Source organism: Thalassophryne amazonica, chromosome 19 (genome assembly GCF_902500255.1).
Source record: "Thalassophryne amazonica chromosome 19, fThaAma1.1, whole genome shotgun sequence".
NCBI lineage: Eukaryota > Metazoa > Chordata > Actinopteri > Batrachoidiformes > Batrachoididae > Thalassophryne > Thalassophryne amazonica.
Window position 1 is genome coordinate 23,038,187 of NC_047121.1, and position 25,800 is coordinate 23,063,986.

General features: G+C 40.4%; 1 protein-coding gene across 1 annotated transcript in view; it reads right to left on the reverse strand.

The window, feature by feature from the left end:
• The window catches only part of enpep (glutamyl aminopeptidase), a 128,436-nt gene that overhangs the window by 65,051 nt on the left and 37,585 nt on the right, over positions 1–25,800 (reverse strand). The window contains 4 exon segments of the mRNA XM_034159631.1: positions 3,815–3,975; positions 6,064–6,129; positions 12,521–12,586; positions 21,939–22,073. Of these exon segments, the coding sequence (XP_034015522.1) occupies positions 3,815–3,975; positions 6,064–6,129; positions 12,521–12,586; positions 21,939–22,073 (428 nt within the window).

Consider the following 25,800-nt stretch of genomic DNA (forward strand, 5'->3'; position numbering starts at 1 on the left):
GCTGTACGAGTCACTGAATTCAAAATCTAGCAACATTCCAAGAGCCCTGATCCATAAGAGGAGAGCTGCCGTTAACGGGCGTGGCCGGTTCGTATCCTGGTTCCTGAGGAGGCTATTCGACCGGGGTGCGAGATCAGCTTCAGCGGGGTGGACGTCCGGATGGAGGCAGTGAGCGGCTAGACGAATCTCCTCGCCACCAGCTGGAACAGCCTTTGTGCAGCCCTGCCGGGTAATACCCGTGGAGACACGAAGGTCGGACCCCAGAGACGGAGAGCTGGTTTTGTACACAAACGCACTCATTGGAGGGTGAGCGTGTGCCGTGTATGTGAAAAAAGAGGGATCTGACAGCTTCCAGTCAGCTAGCTCAGTCTTCAACAGGGAACATGCTCAGTCGCTGATGACTCAGTGGAGGTTTGGACTTCGGTAGCTGACACACAGTGGAATAATGCAGTACTACAAAGAGTTTTCATGAAGGGGCTGTGTGAACAATTAAAGGACGAATTATCAACTTATGATGAAACTCCTGGCTTACACTCCCTTGTCTCCTTAGTCATCAGGATGGGCCACTGGCTCTGTGAGAAATGCCAGGAGAGGCAGCCAGTGCATCTAAGCCATCCTCTCTACAATTTTATTCATCCTACCAACACCCGCCTACGGTGTTGGAAATTATTAATCTGTCATTAACATCAGGATATGTTCCTAAGTGTTTCAAATCTGCAGTGTTTAAATCGTTACTTAAGAAAGTGTATTGAAAAACTACCATTGTGTTGTAAAATTCTGGAAAAAAATGGAATAATAATAATAAGTTAATAAGTTGGAATAAGAAAAATAGGCTTTATCGATAATTCAGGCTGGGTCTGGGACACAGAGTGGCAGTCAGCATTGTGGAGGTACAGGCAGGTGCTAAGCAGAGGCGGCATCAAAAAACAGGCGGGGTTCGATAACACAGCAAAACAGTGTAACATGGGCAAAGACAAAATCCAGATCCAGAACACAACCGAGGTCGAGCAAAATGCAGGCGCAAGAAACTGAAGTGAAGAGTCAGGACGAAGACAACAATATCAACGAGCAAGCAGTGGAAAAGAGAACTTGCAGGGCTTAAATACACAGTGAGTTAATTAGGATGTGATTTAAAGCAGGTGTGGTGAGCAGGCAGGAGGAGGGAGTGGACTAACAAAGAGGAGAGGCAACTATGTGAGACAAGTGAGTGCTTTGACAGGTGGATGAGGAGATGACAAACAAAACTGGGCGTGGCCAACAAAGCTGAGAAGGTGATGGACAAGAGAGTGAAGTGACCTGCGGACATGACTGTGATCCAAATGAAACTGAATGTGAAAGCATGAGAACCAAGACAAGGGAGTGCAGGGACAACATGGACATGACTAACAATACTAAAATATCCAAAGACTGCATTAAAACTAAACATGAACAGAATCGGATTAGACAACAAGAAAATCAAAAATTCATGAAAGCGTAGTTGTATAACAGCTAACTGATCATCTGCAGAGGAATGGTCTATTTGAAGAGTTTCAGTCAGGTTTTAGAATTCATCATAGTACAGAAACAGCATTAGTGAAGGTTACAAATGATCTTCTTATGGCCTCAGACAGTGGACTCATCTCTGTGCTTGTTCTGTTGGACCTCAGTGCTGCTTTTGATACTGTTGACCATAAAATTTTATTACAGAGATTAGAGCATGCTATAGGTATTAAAGGCACTACGCTGCAGTGGTTTGAATCATATTTATCTAATAGATTACAATTTGTTCATGTAAATGGGGAATCTTTTTCACAGACTAAGGTTAATTATGGAGTTCCACAAGGTTCTGTGCTAGGACCAATTTTATTCACTTTATACATGCTTCCCTTAGGCAGTATTATTAGACGGCATTGCTTAAATTTTCATTGTTACGCAAATGATACCCAGCTTTATCTATCCATGAAGCCAGAGGACACACACCAATTAGCTAAACTGCAGGATTGTCTTACAGACATAAAGACATGGATGACCTCTAATTTCCTGCTTTTAAACTCAGATAAAACTGAAGTTATTGTACTTGGCCCCACAAATCTTAGAAACATGGTGTCTAACCAGATCCTTACTCTGGATGGCATTACCCTGACCTCTAGCAATACTGTGAGAAATCTTGGAGTAATTTTTGATCAGGATATGTCATTCAATGCGCATATTAAACAAATATGTAGGACTGCTTTTTTGCATTTACGCAATATCTCTAAAATTAGAAAGGTCTTGTCTCAGAGTGATGCTGAAAAACTAATTCATGCATTTATTTCCTCTAGGCTGGATAATTGTAATTCATTATTATCAGGTTGTCCTAAAAGTTCCCTGAAAAGCCTTCAGTTAATTCAAAATGCTGCAGCTAGAGTACTAACGGGGACTAGAAGGAGAGAGCATATCTCACCCATATTGGCCTCTCTTCATTGGCTTCCTGTTAATTCTAGAATAGAATTTAAAATTCTTCTTCTTACTTATAAGGTTTTGAATAATCAGGTCCCATCTTATCTTAGGGACCTCATAGTACCATATCACCCCAATAGAGCGCTTCGCTCTCAGACTGCAGGCTTACTTGTAGTTCCTAGGGTTGTAAGAGTAGAATGGGAGGCAGAGCCTTCAGCTTTCAGGCTCCTCTCCTGTGGAACCAGCTCCCAATTCAGATCAGGGAGACAGACACCCTCTCTACTTTTAAGACTAGGCTTAAAACTTTCCTTTTTGCTAAAGCTTATAGTTAGGGCTGGATCAGGTGACCCTGAACCATCCCTTAGTTATGCTGCTATAGACTTAGACTGCTGGGGGTTTCCCATGATGCACTGAGTGTTTCTTTCTCTTTTTGCTCTGTATGCACCACTCTGCATTTAATCATTAGTGATTGATCTCTGCTCCCCTCCACAGCATGTCTTTTTCCTGGTTCTCTCCCTCAGCCCCAACCAGTCCCAGCAGAAGACTGCCCCTCCCTGAACCTGGTTCTGCTGGAGGTTTCTTCCTGTTAAAAGGGAATTTTTCCTTCCCACTGTCGCCAAGTGCTTGCTCACAGGGGGTCGTTTTGACCGTTGGGGTTTTTACGTAATTATTGTATGGCCTTGCCTTACAATATAAAGCGCCTTGGGGCAACTGTTTGTTGTGATTTGGCGCTATATAAATAAAATTGATTGATTGATTGAGTTGTCACAATATAAAATTAAATATGTTTAAATGAGTTGGGGTACACCCTGGACATGATGCCAAACTGTCTTGGAGCCACATAGAGAGAAACAAACACATTCACACCTACAGTCAATTTTTAAAGTTTCCAATGACCTAACTTGCCTGTCTTTGGATGTGGGAGGAAGCCGAAGCACCTGGATAGAACCCATGGGAGCACAAACAAACTAGGCACAGAAAGGCCACAGGTGCGAAGTGATCCCACTCACTCCTTGCTGTGAGGCAATGGTGCTAACTACTAAACCACCGTGCTGTCCCTATTTAAATCTCATTTGGAAATGTAATATCCATCCATAATCTTGTGAAAGTAATGCTGCACTCTTGAGTAGAAGACAGTTTGCAGTTGTTAACAAATACATTCTACCTTTGTGGAACAGTCTTGTTATGTCAGCCGTACCACTGTGCATATGCCAGAAGCGCTCAGAAGCATTCATGGGCTGCTTTGAAATTCATTTGTAGTTTACACTAAACTGCTATATATTAATATGACACACAACTTTAGATGGCTATTGCAGTAAATCAGACCAAATTTTATCATTTTTTGAATAGGGAAGACAATGTGGGCCAAACATTTGTAGTGAGGTACCGCCCTTACCCAAAAGGTGATGGCGGCAGAGTGGCATCAGCTTTGGGATCCAAGAGGAAGCGCTTTTGGGTTAGAGTCGCACTTGAGAGTGATACAGACAAATCAATCACCGGATAACCCATCTGCTTGGTCCATGTGTCCATTACCTCTGCAACTGGTAACCCACTCACCTGTACAGGGAACATTTCAAAGGTAACAAGCATATGTCAGTTAAACATTTTATTCATATGTGTTTTATTTCTTGGTGAGAATGTGACTTCCAGTCATGTTCATATGGAACCTGCACTTCTACAACTGCCCATTGTGTACATCTATTCTCTCTCGCTGTTCTAAGGTCACCTTACATGCACACCTAAGCTCAGTTCTAATTACATGACTACCTCTGTAAGAAATGTATTACGACACGCTCCCATTGCTGATTTTTGGCCCCAGTTTCATCCTCATGACAAAAGTGAGGAATCAGGCCAGATTAATTAAAACACCAGGCAAAATGACTGTTTCTTGCTATTTTTGCCACAAACACCTGATTACGTATGAGTCCCATGACACGGCTGCCTTGTGCTCATGACCAGTGTTACCACAGTTGCTTTGAAAAATGAATCTGATTACTGACTACTCCTTTAAAAAAGTAACATTTTACCTTTACTGATTACTCAGTTTTAAATGTACCTAACTTAGATTACTAGTTACTTTATTAGTTACATTCAGCAGCTGCCGACAACTTGTCAGCAGCTGCTGAATGTAACTAATACAACTGTGGCAACACTGCTCAAGACACACAATGCTATCCCATGTAGTCTATGCACTACCTGGTTGATTTCCCCCCAGTAATCACCACACTTTCAAACACAAACCCACAAATTTCAATTAACTTGAAATATTTCTGACATTTCAAAACTGTTTTCTGCTGAAGAGATCAAGCTGCTTTTCATTGGGACATGTGCTGGGGATTTATAGTGCACACGAGTAAGTACAAATCAATGCATGTTGTACCTGCATGTCCACCATCATCTGCTTTTGTAAGATACATATTACACATGTATATGTTGCCTATGATATCCCAAGAGCAGTCCCACCGCTCTGTTCACTGCTCATGGAGCTGTATTTTATTTTAATATTATTATTTTTTTGTGATTCAAGATGTCAGAAAATTTTGAAACTTACTCAGAAAATGCTACTTTGACCACAGATTATACTCTTTTACAGGCCCTGACTGGACAGTTTATTTTTTCCCTACACAATGTATATGGCAATGGGAGCCTGGATTTACTCACTGTTTAGCAGTGATGTTTCAAATAGCAGTTTTGTTGAATACTTCAACTGTCCTACCAATCCAGTCCAATCCAATCCACTTTATTTCTATAGCACATTTTACAAACAGAATGTTACCAAAGTGCTGCACAAAAAATTGTGAAACTCCTACCATAAAAATAGAATAAATGCATTAAAACCATAAATAAATAAATTACTATATCATTAGAAAAGTACAAAATCAAACCATAGGTAAAATCCATAATAAAATATCATAAAAGTACAAGTTAAAACACTAAAAGACAACAGTGGACCATACAACTCACATGGAGCTAAAAGCCAGAGAATAAAAGTGAGTCTTTAGGCGAGACTCCAAAGTCTGGGATCTGCCACAGAGAAGGCTCTGTCCCCACTGGTTTTAAGCCTGGTCTTTGACACCATGAGCTGGAACTGGCCCTCAGACCTCAGAGCGTGCAACGGAGAATAAATTTGGAGGAGGTCCACAATGTACTGTGGGGCCAGTCCATTTAAGGCTTTATAAATAAATAATTCACAAATAAGAGATTAACAGGGAGCCAGTGCAAAGATGCAAGAATAGGTGTGATATGAACATGTTTTTTGCTCCCTGTTAAAAGGTGTGCAGCAGCATTCTGGACTAACTGCAACTGGTTAAGGGAATTTCAATTTATTCCTAGATAGAGTGAATTGCAGTAGTCCAGACGTGACGAGATAAAAGCATGCATGACACGCTCAAAATCTGACAAGGATAAAATCTATTTAATTTTGTCGAAAAGACACAATACCAGCTCTGTTACTCTCCATTACTTACCCATTTGAAATTTGTGAAAATCTTTCCAGATTGCATATTATTACTTTAACTTTCTATACAGTGTTTATGAAGTGACACAACATTACAAAACCCATTCTTGCCACCACCAAGTATAATTACAATGTGTGTGCTTGCCCTTTTGAAAATTACTGACACAAATGGTGGTGTGTGAACATACACTGGTCAGTGATGTCCAGAAGTCAGCTGTTTTAGCATTCTTGAAGTAGTGGTCATTCAAATATTTCTGCCAAGAGAAGAAAATAAAAATGAATACTGATGAATTAAGCTTCCCCCTCACTCATCTTTATGAAGGGTTCAGGTGGAATTCCAGTCAGTCCATAACTCTGTGTAGGTTCTCAGTCATCCACTTAATGATCTGACAACTCAGCCATGTGGCTTCATCAGACTGATGAAGTCACATGGCTGAGTGTCAGAATGTTTCCCAGATAAACAGAAAGTCAAGCTGACTCAAATAAAGTTTAGGAAATTTCAGTCAGTCCACAAAACAGTTTCCAATTTGAATTTAAAGGAAAATGCATTAAAAAAATGCATAAATTTCAATCAATTAAGTGAACAGGGACATACAAATTACTTAATATTTTGCATATTACTTTTTACCTATGCAACCATGTGCATGATAGGCCTCAACTAAAGGTTTGTAGTTTTGGAGGTACTGGGTTTTGCATCTGAACCCTTCATATACCTTTCTAGTGCAGGTCAAGTCTACAGTGGCTTGCAAAAGTATTCAGCCCCTTGGTATTCCACACTTCTTAATTTGTTTATTGCATTTCAAATACAAAAAGTAAATCAGGCTTCTCAATATAAAGAAAATGTTAAAATTATCTTCCTTAAACTCAAGGGACATTCCATAATTAGAGGACATTTTGGCACATAGACTTCTTAAAATAAATCTTCAGTTTTAGCATCTTATGTTGTCTATTTAAGAAATATGTGTCATAAACTACTAAATTATATGATTTGCCAAGCTCAGCCATCAACAGTACTTTTTCCACCACATTTGTTTTATTTGCTGTGTGTATGTATCATATATATATATATATATATATATATATATATATATATATATATATATATATATAATTATTATTATTAGAAATACTCATATTAGGCCTTCCTATTGCAAATAATTGCAGATAATCACAACAATCTAACCAAAATTAATTTATTTTCAGATGTTGTTTGATCTCAACATGTATTGTGGCACACTATGCAGTAATGACACTGTTCTAACTGAAGAAATGTGTAAACTCTGGCTATTTATTTTAAATATGTAAAACATGTAAATATTTTAATAATACAAAAGACATTCATATGTTAATACATCAAAGTACACAAATAAATTCATTTTCATCATTTAAGTAAACATCTTTAACCATAAACACCCTGTTAACTATGATAATAACCATGTTATATAATTTTAGTAACAGGGTTGCAAATCAATGCTAATACAGCATCTACCTAATGAACAAAAGCAAGATGCTTAATTTAGCTATTTTACCAAGGTCAAGGACCAATGTAGTTTTACAAATACAGAAAATAAAAATTGAAATTATTCAACATTATTCTTAAACTATGAGTAACAGGGTTGAGTGATTTAGCTTTACGCACTCAGTTAACCCAGAAAAGTTTGAAAATATATCAAAGATGCAAGAGGGCACTCACGTTTGGTCTACCTATGGATTTTGAAAATGTTTGGATGATGTAATTTCTTGTTTGTAATATGAGATAATATTTTAACCCTTCATCAGCCAGGCAAAAATGGTATGAGTAATAGGGTTGCATGCACATTCAGTGACATAACTTCATAGCACAATAAATAGTATTCAAAATATGTTTTATTAATTTTTTTGTTTGTTTTTTACAGGTACAATAGATTCATGTAATGAAAATACAACAGAAGACATTTAATTCAAGACTTATTTTAGATATTAAAAATGATCACCAGGAGGCGGGGACAAGAGAAAAACCTCATTTTTAGGGGCATTTTACACCTATTCAGTATATTTAATTATGTAAAGACACAATTTCTTTCCAGCAAATTATTATATTTTGCTTTATGACAGCTTAATTGGCAGGTTATGTGATATATTTTGTTATTTTGGACTAAAGTATTTTAAATATCAGGTGGGGGACAGCAAATGTCCTCTAATTATGGAATGTCTCTCAAACTGAAAGTAAATCTCTGCAATGTGATATAAATTAATAACAAAATAAAAGTCAAGATGATGGGTTGCATAAGTAATCAGCCCCTTTGGTATAATACCTGTAAATAATCAGTTTAATTGCCAGTTTTCTTCAGACAAATCAGGGGATGGATACATGAACATTTCCAAGTCACTGAATATGTCCTGAACTTTATTTACATCAATTATGAAGAAATACAAACAGTATGGCATTCTATGGTAAATCTGTGTGGAGTAGACAGTTCTCAAAAACTGAGTGACTGTGCAAGAAGGAGAAGAGTGAGGAAAGACACCAAGACACCCAGACAACCCAGAAGAAGTTATGGGCTTCTGTGGCTGTGATTGGAGAGATTGGAGAGATTTTTGCATTTTGTGTCCCCAGTTATACAGCTTCATGATGAAGTGGTATAGAGGAGGATTTTCTTTCACCAAAACATTAAATCTAGACTTGCATCTCAGATGTACCTTGTGGCAAATTGTAGCTGAACTTTGAGGTCTTCTTTTTAATAAAACCCCTTTTTAATAAAACGGTTGTGGTGCTGTTACATCTTAATGAAGCATTTGATACGGACGATCATTATATTATAATTGATAGGCTGGAGAATTTTGGGATTGCTGGGAATGTCCTTGCATGGTTGACATTTTACCAGTTGCTCTTATTGTGTTCTCTCCAACAAAACTATCTCTAACCTTACCTTAGTGACATGAAATATGGGGTTCCACAGGGGTCCGTCATAGGTATTATGGGATTACATTTTATTGCTACACTGATGACACAGTTATACATTCTGATAACTGCTGGAAATATTGTACACATAAAGTCCTTAGAGGAATGTCTTGCATCAGTGAAAAGCTGGATGTCCAGATGTTTTTTACTTTTAAACTCAGACAAGGCCGAAATGATGGTTCTTGGTCCAGCGAGACATCGGAATCAGCTTGACTGGCTAACGCTTAACCTGGGCTTGTGTGTCATACATCACACTGACAATGTGAGGAACCTTGGGGTGATTTTTGATCCCATGCTGTTCTTTGACTTACACATTAGAGAGATTACAAGGATTGCTTTCTTCCACCTGCATAGTGAAGCATAGTGAAAATTTGTCCCATGCTATCTATGGCTGTTGCAGAGACTCTGATACATGCAATTGCCTTGTCTAGACTGTACTACTGCAATGTTCTATTTTCTGGTTTACCACAGTCCAGCATTAGGGGTCTTCAATTGTTTCAAAATGCTGCTGTCACAGTTCTGACAAAAAGCAGAATGTTTGACCACATTACACCCATTTTGGCATCTCTTCACTGGCTTCTTTTCGCCGTGAGGTTGGATGGTAAGGTTCTGTTACTTACCTAAAAAGGTATTCACAGACTACCACCTCCCTGCTTAGCTGACAAAATTAAACTCTATGTACCAGCCTAGGCTCTGCAACTGATTCTGCTCTTTTTCTCTCTGTCTGAGGCACTGATGGTGGTACACAAAGCTGACAGCTGCACACCACAGGGTGCTGGACTGACAATGAGATGTCATGGCTGCAGGTGACACAGCACACTGCAGTCCGCTTTTGGAATATATTCTACCAGGGGGATGGGCCCACTGATCATGTGATGGATGGATGCTGGCCCTGCATCCCAGGGTGCTGGATGACCCCCTGCCTGCTACTCAATTTCTTGCGTGGTCATCTCCATAATGGACTTTGTTTTTGTTGTCTCACCGATTTCCTGTTTTCTGTTTCTTTAGCGTTCTAAAAACTTTGTAAAAACCTTGGAACTGTTAGAATGGCCTAAGCAGTGGGTCATCCCTCTGAGTCTGGTTTATCTGTATTGGTGCAGCTTAGCTAAAATTTCAATAAAAATTGTTCATTTTTTGTGATAAAAAGCATGGAATTTGGCACCCATATTCTAAATTAACTAATGTATATTTTCAGATATGGAGCCATACTGGAGCTGACCTCTAATGAGCTACAGGGGTCAATAAAAGACAGTCAAAATATAAAAATGGTCCAATCATGTTGAAACTATACCACATTATTTGTCTGATCATAACAATTCCAAAACGGTATAGTTATAGACTATAGACTATCTATGACTGAATTCCTTGGAGTTATGGGGTAAAAACATCAAAAATGGTGACAATGGTCAGTTTCAGTTTGTGCAGTGGTCAAAATTTAAAGTTGCTCCAGTTTTGGTTAAAAAAAAAAAAGATGCAAATTATTGGTTGAGTTAATAACATTTTAAAAATGAATAGTTTGCACCATCTGTCATGCTTAGTTATCATGTTACCGGGTAACATATGTCATACGTCATAGAATCCAATGGACGTCAACCTTGTTTGACCTTTACTTTGGAGATCAAACATTCAACAGAGTCAAACTATTCTATTTATTAAACCTTTTATTTCAGCCAATAATTTGCATCACTTTTTACCAAAATTGGAGCAACTTTATCTTTTGACCCCTGTACAAACTGAAACTGATCTTTGTCACCATTTTTGCCTTTTTTACCCTATAACTCCACAACATTCAGTCATAGATAGTCCAAGCTATACCTTTTTTGGAATTGTTATGACCAGACAAAAAATGTGGTAAAGTTTTCAACATGATTGAAGCATTTTTTTTAAATTTTGACCCCTGTGTATTTCTTTATTGACCCCTCTTTATTGACCCCATATTTGAAAATAAACATTAGTTAATTTAGAAGATGTGTGCCAAATTGCATGCTTTAATACCAAAATGAACAACTGTTTTGCTACGCCGCCTCACTAACAGACGTGTCATCATTTTAGGCATACCAGCGACGCTCAACATCTCTGAGAGTGCTACAGGGCATTCACGCACAAATCCTTGCACCTGCAAAAGCTGCACCAATGCCTCCTAGTATTAAGCATATAATGGACATTTGATATACATATAACCTTGAAATTCGTATATGCTATTCACCCCACCACTCACAAAGTAATAACTCATAAACAGATGCCATTCACATAGCACTTTTCTATGTGCATTAGAACCTCAAAGCACTTTACAATTATGCCCTGCAGTCACCCATTCAAACAAACACACTCACACACCGATGTCAGGGTGCTGCCATGCAAGGCGCTCACTACACCCCAGGAGCATATAGGGGATTAAGGACCTTGGTCAAGGGCCCTTAGCAATTTTCTTGTCTGGCTGATTTTTGAATAAAAGATCCTCTGGTCTGAAACCCAACACTTAACCACTACACCATCACCTCCTCCGCCCTGCCCCCAGAAGCAAGATATATATACAACCAGACCTAAGTGCTTGTTCATTGGAACTTACCTCGCTATCAAATCCTTTTTCTTGCTTTTTAAACTTGCATTTCTGCACTTTAATCATCGATTTAGTTCCGCTATACTGTTGCCGCCTTATATTTGCTGCCTTATATGTGTGTCATTTCTGAGCAAGAAAGAGATTTCTGAGATTCATAAAATGAATTATAGTTGAACCAATAGGTATACACACAAATTCAGCTCTCGCTATATGAAAAAGAAAACACAATAATGTATGATGTCATCATCAACAGAGCACTCAGTGAGAATCACCTCCACTCCAACATCAGGAGTACTACTTCAACGAGTGTTTGCAAAAGATGCAGGATTGTTAGGATAAAAACAGAGGAGAACGGCTGCTGCAATACTGTAATTACAAATGGACATAGAAGTTTGTTAAACCAACAAAACTTTGTAATTTGCAGGTTTCAAAAACCAGCTAGTTACACTGCGTTGACCTTGGCTGGATCCATCTCAACACTTCCTGGTGACACACTAACAAAACCTAGAAATAACACTGGAGAAATTCCCACTTCTCTGCTTTGAAAAACTGTATTTTGGAGGAGAAATTGGAACGTCTGTCTCACATGATTAACTTGCTTGTCATAATTTTAGGCCCTGCGCCCATTTCACTTTTTCTTTTTTTCTGGGTGGCAGTGTGTTCTATCATTGCCCTAAACTGATGAATTGTAACTGTCTTTACTGAATGCCCATAGTTTGAAACCAGGTGAATATCATGAAACCAAAGTAATGTAATATCAAGAATTGAAGCATATATATATATATATATATATATATATATATATATATATATATATATATATATATATATATATATATATATATATATATATATATATATATACACACACACACACACACTTACTTTACACTCATAAATTAAATGAGAAAAATAAGAACAGCTTTTCTATTCATCAGATTCATCAGCAGTGGCTTGTGTTTCTCCCATCATCAATAAATATTTGCTGACATGGTCAAACACCTAAAACTGGTCATACGCCTAAAGAGGCAGAAACACTATTTATTTCACTTAAACTTGGCATGAACAAATTTGCTCTTTTCTGTACAGTATGTAGAGTATAAAATATTAGAACATAGTTGAGATGAAATATTTTCAAACTTACTCGACATCCATCTCTGAACTTTTCTTTACCCATCCAGTCCTCCAACATTCGTAGAATGGATGCCCCCTGGAAAATAGAGAGAAATATAAATTTTATCATCACCCTAAGATTCCAGGAAATTTGCTCTTGCTATCCAAAGTGGATACTGCAATCAGGTCGTGTTGTGTGAGTGTGCAAGTTTGGGGTTGAATCATTACATTTGAAGACTCATGTTTACACATGAGGTGTGCCCATACTGCCCCTTGTGAGTAAGATCTGAAGTGTGGTGAAATGTGATTACCCAAAAGGCTCATTTACACTCAGTGTTTTATGGACACAGAAGAGACGGAGCAATATCACTGGAAATCATGGTGACAGTGAAGGCAAAATTCAAGCTAGATGCCACAATAAGCAAAAAGACATGATGATGACAGGCGGATGATTTCAACAAGACTTTAAATATCTGGGGCCTGATTTAATAAGACACCAGATAACAAAAGCTAAATTTGGCAGGCATTCCAAACTTTTGCGTACTGGGGTAGATTTGCTAAGAATAATTGTGCAAATGACAGCGGCATGTAAATGAGGATTTTTTAAATTGGAAGCGTGAAATGAAATTCAATCAGCCACTGTTGACTTCCAAAACGTAAATCAGCTGCAAATGGTGAATTATCTGCAAACCGTTAATTGCAAAATGTCAATACTTAAAAAAAAATACCTCCCAAAACGTGAACGTGGGTCTCACAAAATGTGAATGCAGGTCTTGCAAAACATGAATATCATTCATGATATATATTTATTTTTTCAGTTTAAGTAGTTTATAGATTTCACTTTACGGATCAGTTACTCCAGGAAATATTGATCGCAAACCCTATCACTGCAAAAAGGATTTTTCTCTTTTTTTGTGGCGTGGGGTGGGGGGGTGGAGTTCACTACAGCCGGTGAGGTGGGGAGGTGATCCAAACAGCTCTTGCTTCTGGTGTCAAGTGCCTGGTCCCGCTGGGCATATACCGCTCTGTGGACAATGTCAGGTGAGGAGTTTGAATGGGATGGTCCACCTGTGAAGCTCAGGGAGGGAACCTCCGCTGGAGAGTGAAGTTAGAAAGATATTCACAGATTCCAAGTTCACGGCTTAATAAATCTTAAGAGAAAGTTGTAGAAAAACAGACACTAGTTTCTAACCTCAGGAAGGTACACAATGAGCTGCAACTTTATTTTTATCCATATGAGCCGTCCTCTGAGGTGGAAAAATAACACTGATCTGAACGAGCAGACGGCTGAGAAACAGAAGCGTAGGGACCGTCTACAAAAACAAAAAAGAGACACCAAAAAAATAAATTCAGGTGTGGTGTCACCAAATTCACTGAACACATCAATGTGGTGGAGGTGAGAGAACTAGCTGAAATGACTGAGGGAAGAAAGGTAGACATGTTGTGTGTGTGAGAGACCAAATCAAAGGGGAAGTAAGTTCAGGATCACAGGCAGGGGGTTCAAGTTATTGTATGTGGATAGGAAATGATTTTGGCATCATTTTAAAGGAAGAGTATGCAAAGTGTCTGTTGGAGGTTAAGCAAGTGTCTGACAGGGTGATGAGTCTAAAGTTGGAAACTGAAGGTGTGATGATGAATATCTTCGGTGCATATGACCTACAGGTAGGTTGTGAGATGAAGGAGAAGAAGATTTCTGGAGTGAGTTAGATAAGGTGGTGGATGGTTTACCCAAGCATGAAAGATTGGTGATAGGAGGGGACTTCAATGGTCATCATGGCAAAAGGAACAGAGGTGATGAGGAAGAAATGAATAGATATGGAATTAAGGACAGGAATGTGGAACGGCAGATGGTAGTTGATTTTGCAAAAAGGATAGACATGGCTGTGGTGAATACCTACGTTAGGAAAGGGTGAGCACAGGGTGACATACGAGGTCTGTCAATAAAGTATAGGTCCTTTTTATTTTTTTCAAAAACTATATGGATTTCATTCATATGTTTTTACGTCAGACATGCTTGAACCCTCGTGCGCATGCGTGAGTTTTTCCCACTCCTGTCGGTGACGTCATCTGCCTGTGAGCACTCCTTGTGGGAGGAGTCGTCCAGCCCCTCATTGGAATTCCTTTGTCTGAGAAGTTGCTGAGAGACTGGCGCTTTGTTTGATCAAAATTTTTTCTAAACCTGTGAGACACATCAAAGTGGACACGGTTCGAAAAATTAAGCTGGTTTTCGGTGAAAATTTTAACGGCTGATGAGAGATTTTGAGGTGATACTGTCGCTTTAAGGACTTCCCACGGTGCGAGACGTCGCGCATCGCTCTCAGGCACCGTCGTCAGCCTGTTTCAAGCTGAAAACCTCCACATTTCAGGCTCTATTGATCCAGGACGTCGTGAGAGAACAGAGAAGTTTCAGAAAAAGTCGGTTTCAGCATTTTATCCGGATATTCCACTGTTAAAGGAGATTTTTTTAATGAAAGACGTGCGGACAGATTGCAGCGTCGGCTCGCAGCTGCTGCGACGCTCCGCCACAGGAAAAACACCTCTGTTGGAAGCCTTAAGGACAAGTTGGAACATGTCCAGCTATTAAACAATTTCTCATATACTCACTCCACTGAAAGCCATCAAAAGCTGCCTGGATTTTACAAATGGTTATCAACACGGAGGTGTTTTTCCTGTGCCGCCGCACCGCGCCGGCTGCGTCCCGACGCGCGGACCCGTCCGCACATCTTTCATTAAAAAAATCTCCTTTAACAGCGGAATATCCGGATAAAATGCTGAAACCTGTTATGTGCTGACGCGGGTCAGAGAACCGAACCAGCATCTGACAATGGCCCAGCGCTAAATAACCAGAAAGCGGTTCCAAGAAACAAATTTATTCCCCTCATGTGCAATAATTCGTGTACAACATAAATATTCAGCTGTCTGGCAAGGTGAAGGACGGCGCGCTCTCCAGCGCCCAAATGGATCAAAGCCCGGCACTTCTGGACTCAGATTCACCGCCGAACACCCCCCAGGTGGATATGACAAACTGACTCTGTGAAGGACGGAAAAGGTGAGGTAAGTCAACAGAGCTGCAACAAATATCCTTCAGAGGCACACGCTATCAACAACACATTCAGGTCTGAATTTAAGCTTTATGTAAATGAGCAGCTTCTCACAACAGGTGGAGGATCATCAATCCGTACACCACGGCAGTGAGAAGCAAACTGCACAATTCTCATCAATGTTCAAATATACTGCATAACAAAACGCCAAATTACTATTAAGGATTATTCAGACGATAATCACCTCTGATGTGTGCTGACAGCATGTGTCCCTCACCCGTCCTCCTTCACAGGCACGATGTGTCAAACCCTGGCGCGGTCCTCAGCGTCTCACAACCGAACGTCACAAGGTGGAGTTCCCGGCAATTCTGCTCAAATCACTCATGGCTTAAATGCAGAACGCCATCTCATTATCTGCTTCAGCTGAAAGTCTTTAAGTCTGCACGTGAACATCCTCCACAGGTGCAGCCAATAGTTCTGATGAGGGTGAAGGACTCTTCCGCCAGCACCTTCTCCACAGAAAAAAACAGTTTGCATACCACCTGGAGAGCAAAGAAAAGAAAACAGCACCAAAATGTCCAGCCAAACCCCCCAACAGACAACAGAAACCGACTTCTTCTGAAACTTCTCTGTTCTCTCACGACGTCCTGGATCAATAGAGCCTGAAATGTGGAGGTTTTCAGCTTGAAACAGGCTGAAGACGGCGCGTGAGAGCGCTGCACGACGTCTCGCTCCGTGGGAAGTCCTTAAAGCGACAGTATCACCTCAAAATCTCTCATCAGCCGTTAAAATTTTCACCGAAAACCAGCTTAATTTTTCGAACCGTGTCCACTTCGATGTGCCTCACAGGTTTAGAAAAAATTTTGATCAAACAAAGCGCCAGTCTCTCAGTAACTTCTCAGACAAAGGAATTCCGACGAGGGGCTGGACGACTCCTCCCACAAGGAGTGCTCACAGGCGAATGACGTCACCGACAGGCGTGGAAAAACTCACGCATGCGCATGAGGGTTCAAGCATGTCTGACGTAAAAACATATGAATGAAATCCATATAGTTTTTGAAAAAATAAAAAGGACCTATACTTTATTGACAGCCCTCGTATAAGAGTGGAGGAAGGTGCACACAGGTGGACTGCATTCTTTGTAGGAGATGCAAGCTATAAGAGCTGTGGGGATGATAGTTTACTTCAAACATGTTACCTGACATTAATAATAATAATACATTTTATTTCTAATACACTTTTTGTTTGATACCAAACCTCAAAGTGCTACAAGGGCAAACAGAGAAAACAGATAAAACAACAAAATACAGCAATTTCAACAATTTAAAACAGTGTATAAAAAAAGTAAAAAATAACAAACAGCATTTAGTCCATATATGCTTTTCTAAAAAGGAAGGTTTTAAGTCCTTTCTTAAAAGCATCCACCGTCTGTGGAGCCCTGAGGTGGTCCGGGAGAGTATTCCACAAACGAGGAGCTACGGCCTCAAAGGCTCTGTTGCCCATAGTTTTAAGCCGTGTTCTGGGCGGGAGCAAACAGTGCTGTTGGCCTGACCGGGTCCGGGTTGATGTTTGTGGTGTAAGCAATTTGGTGAGGTAAGTAGGGGCCACACCGTGCAGACAGTGATGGGTGTGCAGAAGGATCTTGTATTCTATACGGAGGTGAACAGGGAGCCAGTGGAGAGTGTGGAGGATGGGGGTGATGTGCTCATGTTTCCGCACCCTCATCAGGATCCTGGCAGCGCTGTTTTGAACATATTGGAGCTTTTGAAGGCTCCTGCTAGGGATCCCAATGAGGAGTGCGTTACAGTAGTCCAACCTGGAGGAGACAATGGCATAGACAAGCTTCTCTGCAGCAGGGGGGAAAGGGAGGGGAGCAGTCTGGAAATATTTCGTAGATGAAAAAATGAAGTTTTGCATATGGAAGTGACGTGAGCATCAAAGGAGAGCTGGGGGTCAAACTTAACCCCCAGGTTGGTAACAGAGGGAGAGAGGGTAATGGTGTGGCCAAAGAATGAAACAGAGGTGATGGGGGAGGAGCGTAATTGATTTGAGGTTCCGGTTTGGATGGCTTCTGTTTTTGAGCCATTTAGCTGCAGGACGTTTTGACTCATCCATGCCTTGATCTCCTCCAGGCAGGAGCTGAGACAGGTGGGGTTGGCGGAGAGGGGGTTTGAGGGGGAGATCTTGAAATATAGTTGTGTGTCATCATTCACAACAGAGTTCAATCTTTCTCTTATCTGCCCAGACAATTTTGTTCCTCATGGTATGAGAGTGCTTCTCGTGCCTGTTGGCAAACTACACGTGGGCTACCATGTGCCTTTACTAAGGAGTGGCTTCTGTCTGGCCACTAGAACATACATGCCTGATTGGTGGATTGCTGCAATTATTGTTGTCTTTCTGGAAGGTTCTCCTCTGTCCACACAGGAATGCTTGAGCTCTGACAGAGTGACCATCAGGTTCTTGGTCATCTCCCTGACTAAGGCCCTTGTCCCCCGATTGCTCAGTTTAGACAGGGTGGCCAGCTTGAGGAAGAGTCCTGGTGAATCAGAAATTCTTCCATTTAGGGATGATGGAGGCCACTGTGCTTATTGGGATCTTCAAAGCAGCAGAAATGTTTCTGTACCCTTCCCCAGATTTGCGCCTTGAGACAATCTTTTTTTGTCTGCAGACAATTCCTTTAATTTCATGTTATGTTTGTGCTCTTATGTGCACTGTCAACTGTGGGACCTTATATGTAGTAAAATGTGCACCTTTCTAAATCATGTCCAGTCAACTGAATTTACCCCAGGTGCACTCCAATTAAGCGGTAGAAGCATTTCAAGGATATTCTGTGAAAATGGGATGCACCTCAGCTCAGTTTTGACCTTCATGGCAATGAATGTGATTACATACAGTTGTGCTCAAAAGTTTACATACCCTGGCAGAATTTTTGCTTTTTTGGCCATTTTAAGAGAATATGAATGACAACACAAAACTTTGTTTGCCTGTTACAGGCAAACAAATTGCCTGTTACAACCAGGACTACGTACGGCAGTGGACAGAAGTGGAAAGAAGAGCTGGCTGTGCTTGTGTGTGCTGTATTGTTACAGAAACTCCCGTTAGTACAGAAGAGAGAGCCGCTGTCGAAAATGACCAGTCCTTGTTGATAGTTGGAGACAAACAAATTTCTGACCCCTTGAAGGCAACTGATGGATGGTTAGACGAAGTCCAGAGACTGAAACTGTGGATATTGCAGAATATTTGCTAAGCAGGGATGAGAAATCGCTACTCCGCCGGCTTCATAATGATGACAATGAAGGTGGGTCTCGCATATAACCTCTTTGGTGTCATGTTTGTTTTGATAAGTTGACAGACATACAATGATATGTGCATGCATGCAGTTTGTTTATAGAACATGTCAATTTTACAATATTACGCACCACGTCATTCATGGCACGACATTACAGTCATAAGCCGATGCACGAAAATGGCGGCAGGGTTTCAGGATATTGACAAAATAAATGTGTGCAACAAACTTACAGTTTTAGTCCATCTTTTACATGTTTGTGCGCGTGAACATGAATGTGCATGATACAGTCGCCGCAGTACCGTGCATGCCTGTCTGACCGTGCATCCCTCCCGACAGCAGGTGGAATGTTTTGCAGTTCCCCATTTCGTTTTTGGTTTGTGGATTTTCTTCTGTTTTTTGCATCTTTTGCCCAGTGTTGTGTTCTGTGTGAAGGGGCCCTTAATGATCACAATCACATAAATGATTGCCTTCAACTTGCATTATTCAGGCTTAACTGCTTCTGAAAAAAATCATTGTTCTAAAATGATTATATTTAGGTTGGTTGAAACTTTTGTCTAAATAAACAGTCCTTCTGATTAAAAGTGATTTAAATTCTTTCCAAATTTTCATAGCAGGAGTATCCAAGTTCTAGCCAGGTGTAAAAAGTACCAAGGTCCTACAAGTTGGGGGGAATCAATTCTTAGATGCATTGCGATTGTTTTGGCCAGCCTTTTGTCTGCCTTTCTCCCCTTCCCCTCTGTCTCCTCTTGTGTATTGTTTGTCTTTTTCCATTCCAGGTGGCACGTTGCAAGGCCAAGAAACACCTGCTGCCCACCATCTACTAACAGCTGACGCTTATGAGCGGCTCATCAGGAGCGGGTTACTTAACCCTGGCTTTGAGCTCAGAGACTGCTAGATTCTATGCTGCATTCTTGAATTCCATTCCATGAACTTCCATGAGATTCTCTGAGACTGATCCTTCATGATCGCTATCTCATCTTTCCTGCTGCTTCCAAGCGCTCTGATGCCTGAGCTTCTCGCAGCTCATTTCAAGGTAATCTGCTCTCAGACTCAGAGTCCACAGCTCTGCCATGTTCAGCCAAGTTCCTACATGATTCTGAGTTTGTGAAATCCCGCGCTCACTCTGCTCTTGTTTGTGACTGTGTATGACCAAGAACTGCTTCCAAGAACTATATTCAAGAACTATTTCCAAGAACAAGTCCAAGAACTGTATAAACTCTGATGGTGAACTATCAAGAACTTTCCAAGTCGTTTTTGAAGCCAAGTCCTGCTTAATTGGAACTGCATCATTAGACGCACAGCATTTGAGCTCTGACCCCTGAAGATAATTCATGAACTGTGAACAATTTCTGAATTTTAAACCTTATTTCCTAGAAAGTGAACTTTATTCCTGGACTGTGAACATTCCTGTTTTAGGCCTTCAGTGAATTGTTCTTTGTTAAAGGTTTCCAGTGTTATGAGTGCAATCACTTACCTCTGTTCTTTGCCGTCCTCCTAGTTCCTGATCCTCTGTACATGTACTCTGTGCATCCCACCTGGCTCTCGCTCCAGTCCCATATACTCCAGGATCTCTGATTGTTTCTCCAACTTACAAGTCTTTCTCGAGAACCTGCAGCTCCCTAATTTCCACTAGTACCTGCCCGCTGACTCTCCACTGTGCAGGCATCCCAAGCTCAGCAATATTGTTTATTTATTTATTGTAAATCTCTTTTCAATCACAACCAAGTTCTCGTCCTTGCTCCCAGCGTTTGAGTCCATCGCCCAAAACGGTTCGGTCCTATCCAGACCTCTAACCACAACAGTGATGTCACTATGGCTGATTTTGAAATGATTTACCAAGTCAGTAATCACTTTTATAAATGTTAGTTGTGGAGGTAGAAACATGGGTGCTGGCTATCTTTAAGAAGTGCTTTTCATATTCTTCATCGAAACCTGCATTGCTATATTTTCTGAAGTTTTTTTTTTTTTTTAATCCAGTAATGTTATTTAAATTTCAGAACATTTACCATATGGCTTCACTGCAGGCACTGTGTTGTTACAGTGCAGTGTCTGTTTTTCTGTCTATTTGTCTGTCAAGCTGGGGGATACAGTGCACATCAGATGCAGGCGCTGTGCTCCATAATGAAAAATCACCCATTTTTAGGTTGTGTTCAACAAACCCACAGAACAAGAAACACGTAGTGAGAAGTTCTGGCAAAATCTCAACTTTTTTTTTTTTTTTTTTAACATTAAAGTCTAAAAATCAACAAAAACAGATGAACAACCTTTATTGTCATTGTACATACATACAAAGAAATCTGTCCTCTGCATTTTATCCACTGACTTCTATTTAATTCACTAGATGGTGGATGCAGCCTTTGAGCTGTTGCCAGCAGCTGACCTTAGATTAAATAAAAACATGATGATGCGCTGACAATATTGGGTTACAGTGATCTGAAAATGCTGTTTTGTGCAGCGTTCAGGTACAGTGACAAGCTGACAAAGGATTTTCAGCTGGCTAAATAAAGGTTAAATAAATGAATAATAAATTGTGGAGTGAGCTTTCATAAGTGTGTATTATATGTAATGTAAATGATGTGGGGAAATGACTGAAATTGCTGAAAAAAGGTTACAAAATGATTTATTTTTTTGTATTGATCTGTATTCTGTAACAACCTCCGTCTTACTACCTGAAGCTTTGTCATGATAAATATCTCACCATTGGTTTTTTTGCCTACTGTATCACTACTTACAACTGCAGTGTGGAGTGGCACATAGATTTTCATACAATGAAGCTTATCAAATTTAAGCTTGACTCTATAAATCTGCCTTCTGCCTTGACTTTTTATCTTTTTAAAAAAAGTTTTTTTTTTTTTTTGGTTGGTTGGGCCTTCTTATATTTACATTCTCCAATTACAAACAACAAAAAATGGGTGTACAAAATCTTGTCTACTTAATATTTTTGTTATACCCCTTGCATTAAAACTAAGTCATGTGCATGACTGTCTCATTTTAACTCTGTTATCTTTCAAAATGACTTATAACTTATACTACTTATGGAGCAGACAGACTGCATGTTTATCATGATTGAGCACAGTGTGGGTGGAAAGAACCAAAAAGAACTGGTGCAGTAGCCATACCTTACTGTATGAGATGGCATCAAACACAGAGGTAATCTCATCTGGTGTTGATACATTCACAATTATCGGATGAGAAGAAAGAAGAGCGTCATCCTCCATAACAGGAAGCACATCACTGATGACCATAATGTCTTGCTGTACATCGCAAGAAGGGGAAAGACAGCTATCAGCAGTACATATTTGAAACAATGACATGCAGTAACTTAAAGTTGAATGAGATTAAACAAATGAAACGTTCATTTCAGCAGAAGGCAATATTGGACAAAATCATGCATGTGTTTATTATCAGGTACAGTTGTGCTCAAAAGTATACATACCCTGACATAATGTTTGGCTTTTTGGCCATTTTTCAGAAAATATGAATGATAACACAAAAACTTTTTTTTTTTTTTTTTTTACATTTAGGGTTAGTGGTCGAGTGATGCCATTTATTGTCAAACTGTGTTTTGTTGTGGTATGCCCCTGTGCCCCTTTAAGTATTATTATGTTCTGGATGTGCAGTTTTGTTTTTTTTGTTTTTTTGCAATTTTGCTTTTCCAGTGGTTGCTTGTTTGTTTACCATTTTGTCCTGTACTTGTTACTTCTGTAATACTCATGCAGTTACATCCTGTGGTTGTCCAATGCTGCAAAGTGGGCTTCTGATGAGGCATCCATCAGATCCCCAAATCCACTGGAGATCCGCAGGTTCAACAATATTTGCCACTGGCCAAATTGTTTCAGTCTGTTACTAATCACTTTGTGACTACACCTTGAAAGATTGCAAACTTTGACTTGTGTAATTTGATAAGTCTTGGAACAATTTAATAATTAGCTTCTGGTTTGTAAAGAAAATACACATTTTGGGCTGATTGTCATGGAAACCGGTTTGATATGGGAAAATATCTGACTGGTAATCAGCCAGCCAGAGCGTGCCTAGCGTCACAGCCATATAATAACGTTCATTTAACGAGATAAAAGCCCAGTGAGGTCGAAACCTCTTTTACAAGGGTGATCTGGCCAAGAAAGGCAGCAGCACGTCATAAAAGACAGGTTAACATCACCATGAGAACATTGATAATAAAAAATACATTCATCTTGGTCATTGTAAATTATAACGATGTATAGGATAAATCCATTTGGAATTTAGAAACATGGGCACTATGCAAAATAATTCCATTCACGGTCTAAAATAGAGTGGAAGGTGTTCAAAGAAATCAACCCAGACAGTTTCAATTCAAATTAGAGAACATTCCAATCAGAGGAAGCAGAAAAACTAAAAGCTGTCTTTCCCATTCCAACCCATAACTATATAAAATTAGTCCAGACAATACCATTTTGAAATTGTTTTGATCAGACAAATTCTTCTTCTTTCTTCTTCTTTGTCTTTCGGCTGTTCCAGTTAGGGGCCGCCACAGCAGATCAATCGTTTCCATCTCACCCTGTCCTCTGTATCTTCCCCTGTCACACCATCCACCTGCATGTCCTCCCTCAGCACATCCATAAACCTCCTCTTTGGCCTCCCTCTTCTCCTCCTGCCTGGTTGCTCCATCCTCAGCATTCTTCTCCCTATATACCCTGGGTCCCTCCTCTGCACATGTCCAAACCATCTCAATCTCACCTCTCTGACTTTGTCTCCAAACCGTCCCACCTGAGCTGTCCCTCTGATTGTTCATTCCTAATCTTGTTCATTCTCGTCACTCCCAAAGAGAATCTCAACATCTTTAGCTCTGCCACCTCCAGCTCTGCCTCCTGTCTTTTTGTTAGTGCCACTGTCTCTAAACCATACAACATAGCTGGTCTCACTACTGTTTTGTAAACTTTCCCCTTCACTCTTGCTGATATTCTTCAGTCACAAATCACTCCTGACACCTTTCTCCACCCACTCCACCCTGCCTGCACTCTCTTCTTCACCTCTCTACCACACTCTCCAAAACTTTGAACAGTTGACCCCAAATATTTAAACTCATCTACTTTCACCACTTCTACTCCTTGTAACTGCACTATTCCACTGGGCTCCCTCTCATTCACACACATGTACTCAGTCTTGCTTCTACTGACTTTCATTCCCCTTCTCTCCAAAGCATATCTCCACCTCTCCAGATGAGACTCAACTTGCGCTCTACTCTCACTACAGATCACAATGTCATCTGCAAACATTATAGTCCATGGGGACTCCTGTCTGATCTCATCCATTAATCTGTCCATCACAACTGCAAACAAGAAAGGACTCAGAGCTGATCCTTGGTGTAATCCCACCTCCACCTTGAATGAGTCTGTCACTCCGACTGCGCATCTCACCGCTGTCACACTATTCTTGTACATGTCCTGCACTACCCTAATGTACTTCTCTGCCACTCCAAACTTCCTCATACAATACCACAGCTCTTCTCTTGGCACCCTATCATAAGATTTCTCTAAGTCCACAAACACACAATGTAACTCCTTCTGGCCTTCTCTGTACTTCTCCAACAGTATTCTCAGAGCAGACATTGCATCTGTAGTGCTCTTTCTCAGCATGAAACCATATTGCTGCACATAGATCTTCACCTGCTTTCTAAGCCTAGCTTCTACTACTCTTTCCCATAACTTCATGCTGTGGCTGATCAGCTTTATGCCTCTGTAGTTACGGCAGCTCTGCACATCACCCTTGTTCTTGAAAATAGGAAACAGCACACTTCGTCTCCACTCCTCAGGCATCCTCTCACTTTCCAAGATTTTATTAAACAATCTGGTTAGAAACTCTACTGCCATCTCTCCTAGACATTTCCATGCCTCCACTGGAATGTCATCTGGACCAACTGCCTTTCCACTCTTCATCCTCTTCATAGCAGCCCTCACTTCTTCATTACTAATCTCTTGTACTTCCTGATTTACTCTCACCACATCATCCAGCCTTTTGTCTCGCTCATTTTCTTCATTCATCAGCTCTTCAAAATATTCTCAGCACACACTCTTCACTTGACAGTACATTACCATGTGCATCTTTTACCACCCTAACCTGCTGCACATCCTTTCCAGCTCTGTCCCTTTGTCTGGCCAATCGATACAAGTCTTTTTCTCGTTCCTTACTATTCAACTTCTTGTACTGCTCGCAATATGCCTTTTCCTTTGCTTTTGCCACTTCTCTTTTCACCTTAAGCCACATCTCCTTGTACTCCTGTCTACTTTCTTCATCTCTCCGACTATCCAAAAACTTTTTCACCAACCTCTTTCTCCTTATGCTTTCTTGGACATCTTCATTCCACCACCACAACCGTCTTCCTCCTTCAGCTTCCACCATCTGATCCTTTGTTAAGCTCTCACTCTCTTTTTCTTCTTTACCTCTAAAGTCATCCGACAAACTACAATCCTATGCTGTCTAATGACACTCTCTCCTGCCACCACCTTACAGTCTCTGATTTCTTTTAACTTGCATCTCCTATAAAGAATGTAGTCCACCTGTGTGCACATTCCTCCATTCTTATATGTTACGCTGTGCTCCTCCCTTTTCTTAAAGTAGGTATTCACCACAGCCATTTACATCCTTTTTGTAAAATCAGCTACCATCTGTCCTTCCCCATTCCTATCCTTGATACTACCCTTCACCCACATGTCCACTGAAGTCTGCTCCTATTACCACTCTTTCATGCTTGGGCACACTCTCCACCACCTCATCTAACACACTCCAGAAATCTTCTTTCTCCATCTCACAACCTACCTGTGGGGCATATGCACTGATGATATTCATCATCACCCCTTCAATTTCCAACTTCACACTCATCACCCTGTCAGACACTCGCTTAACCTCCAACACACGTTTAACATACTCTTCCTTTAAAATGACCCCAACACCATTTCTCTTCCTGTCCTCACCATGGTACAACAACTTGTACCCACCGCCGAT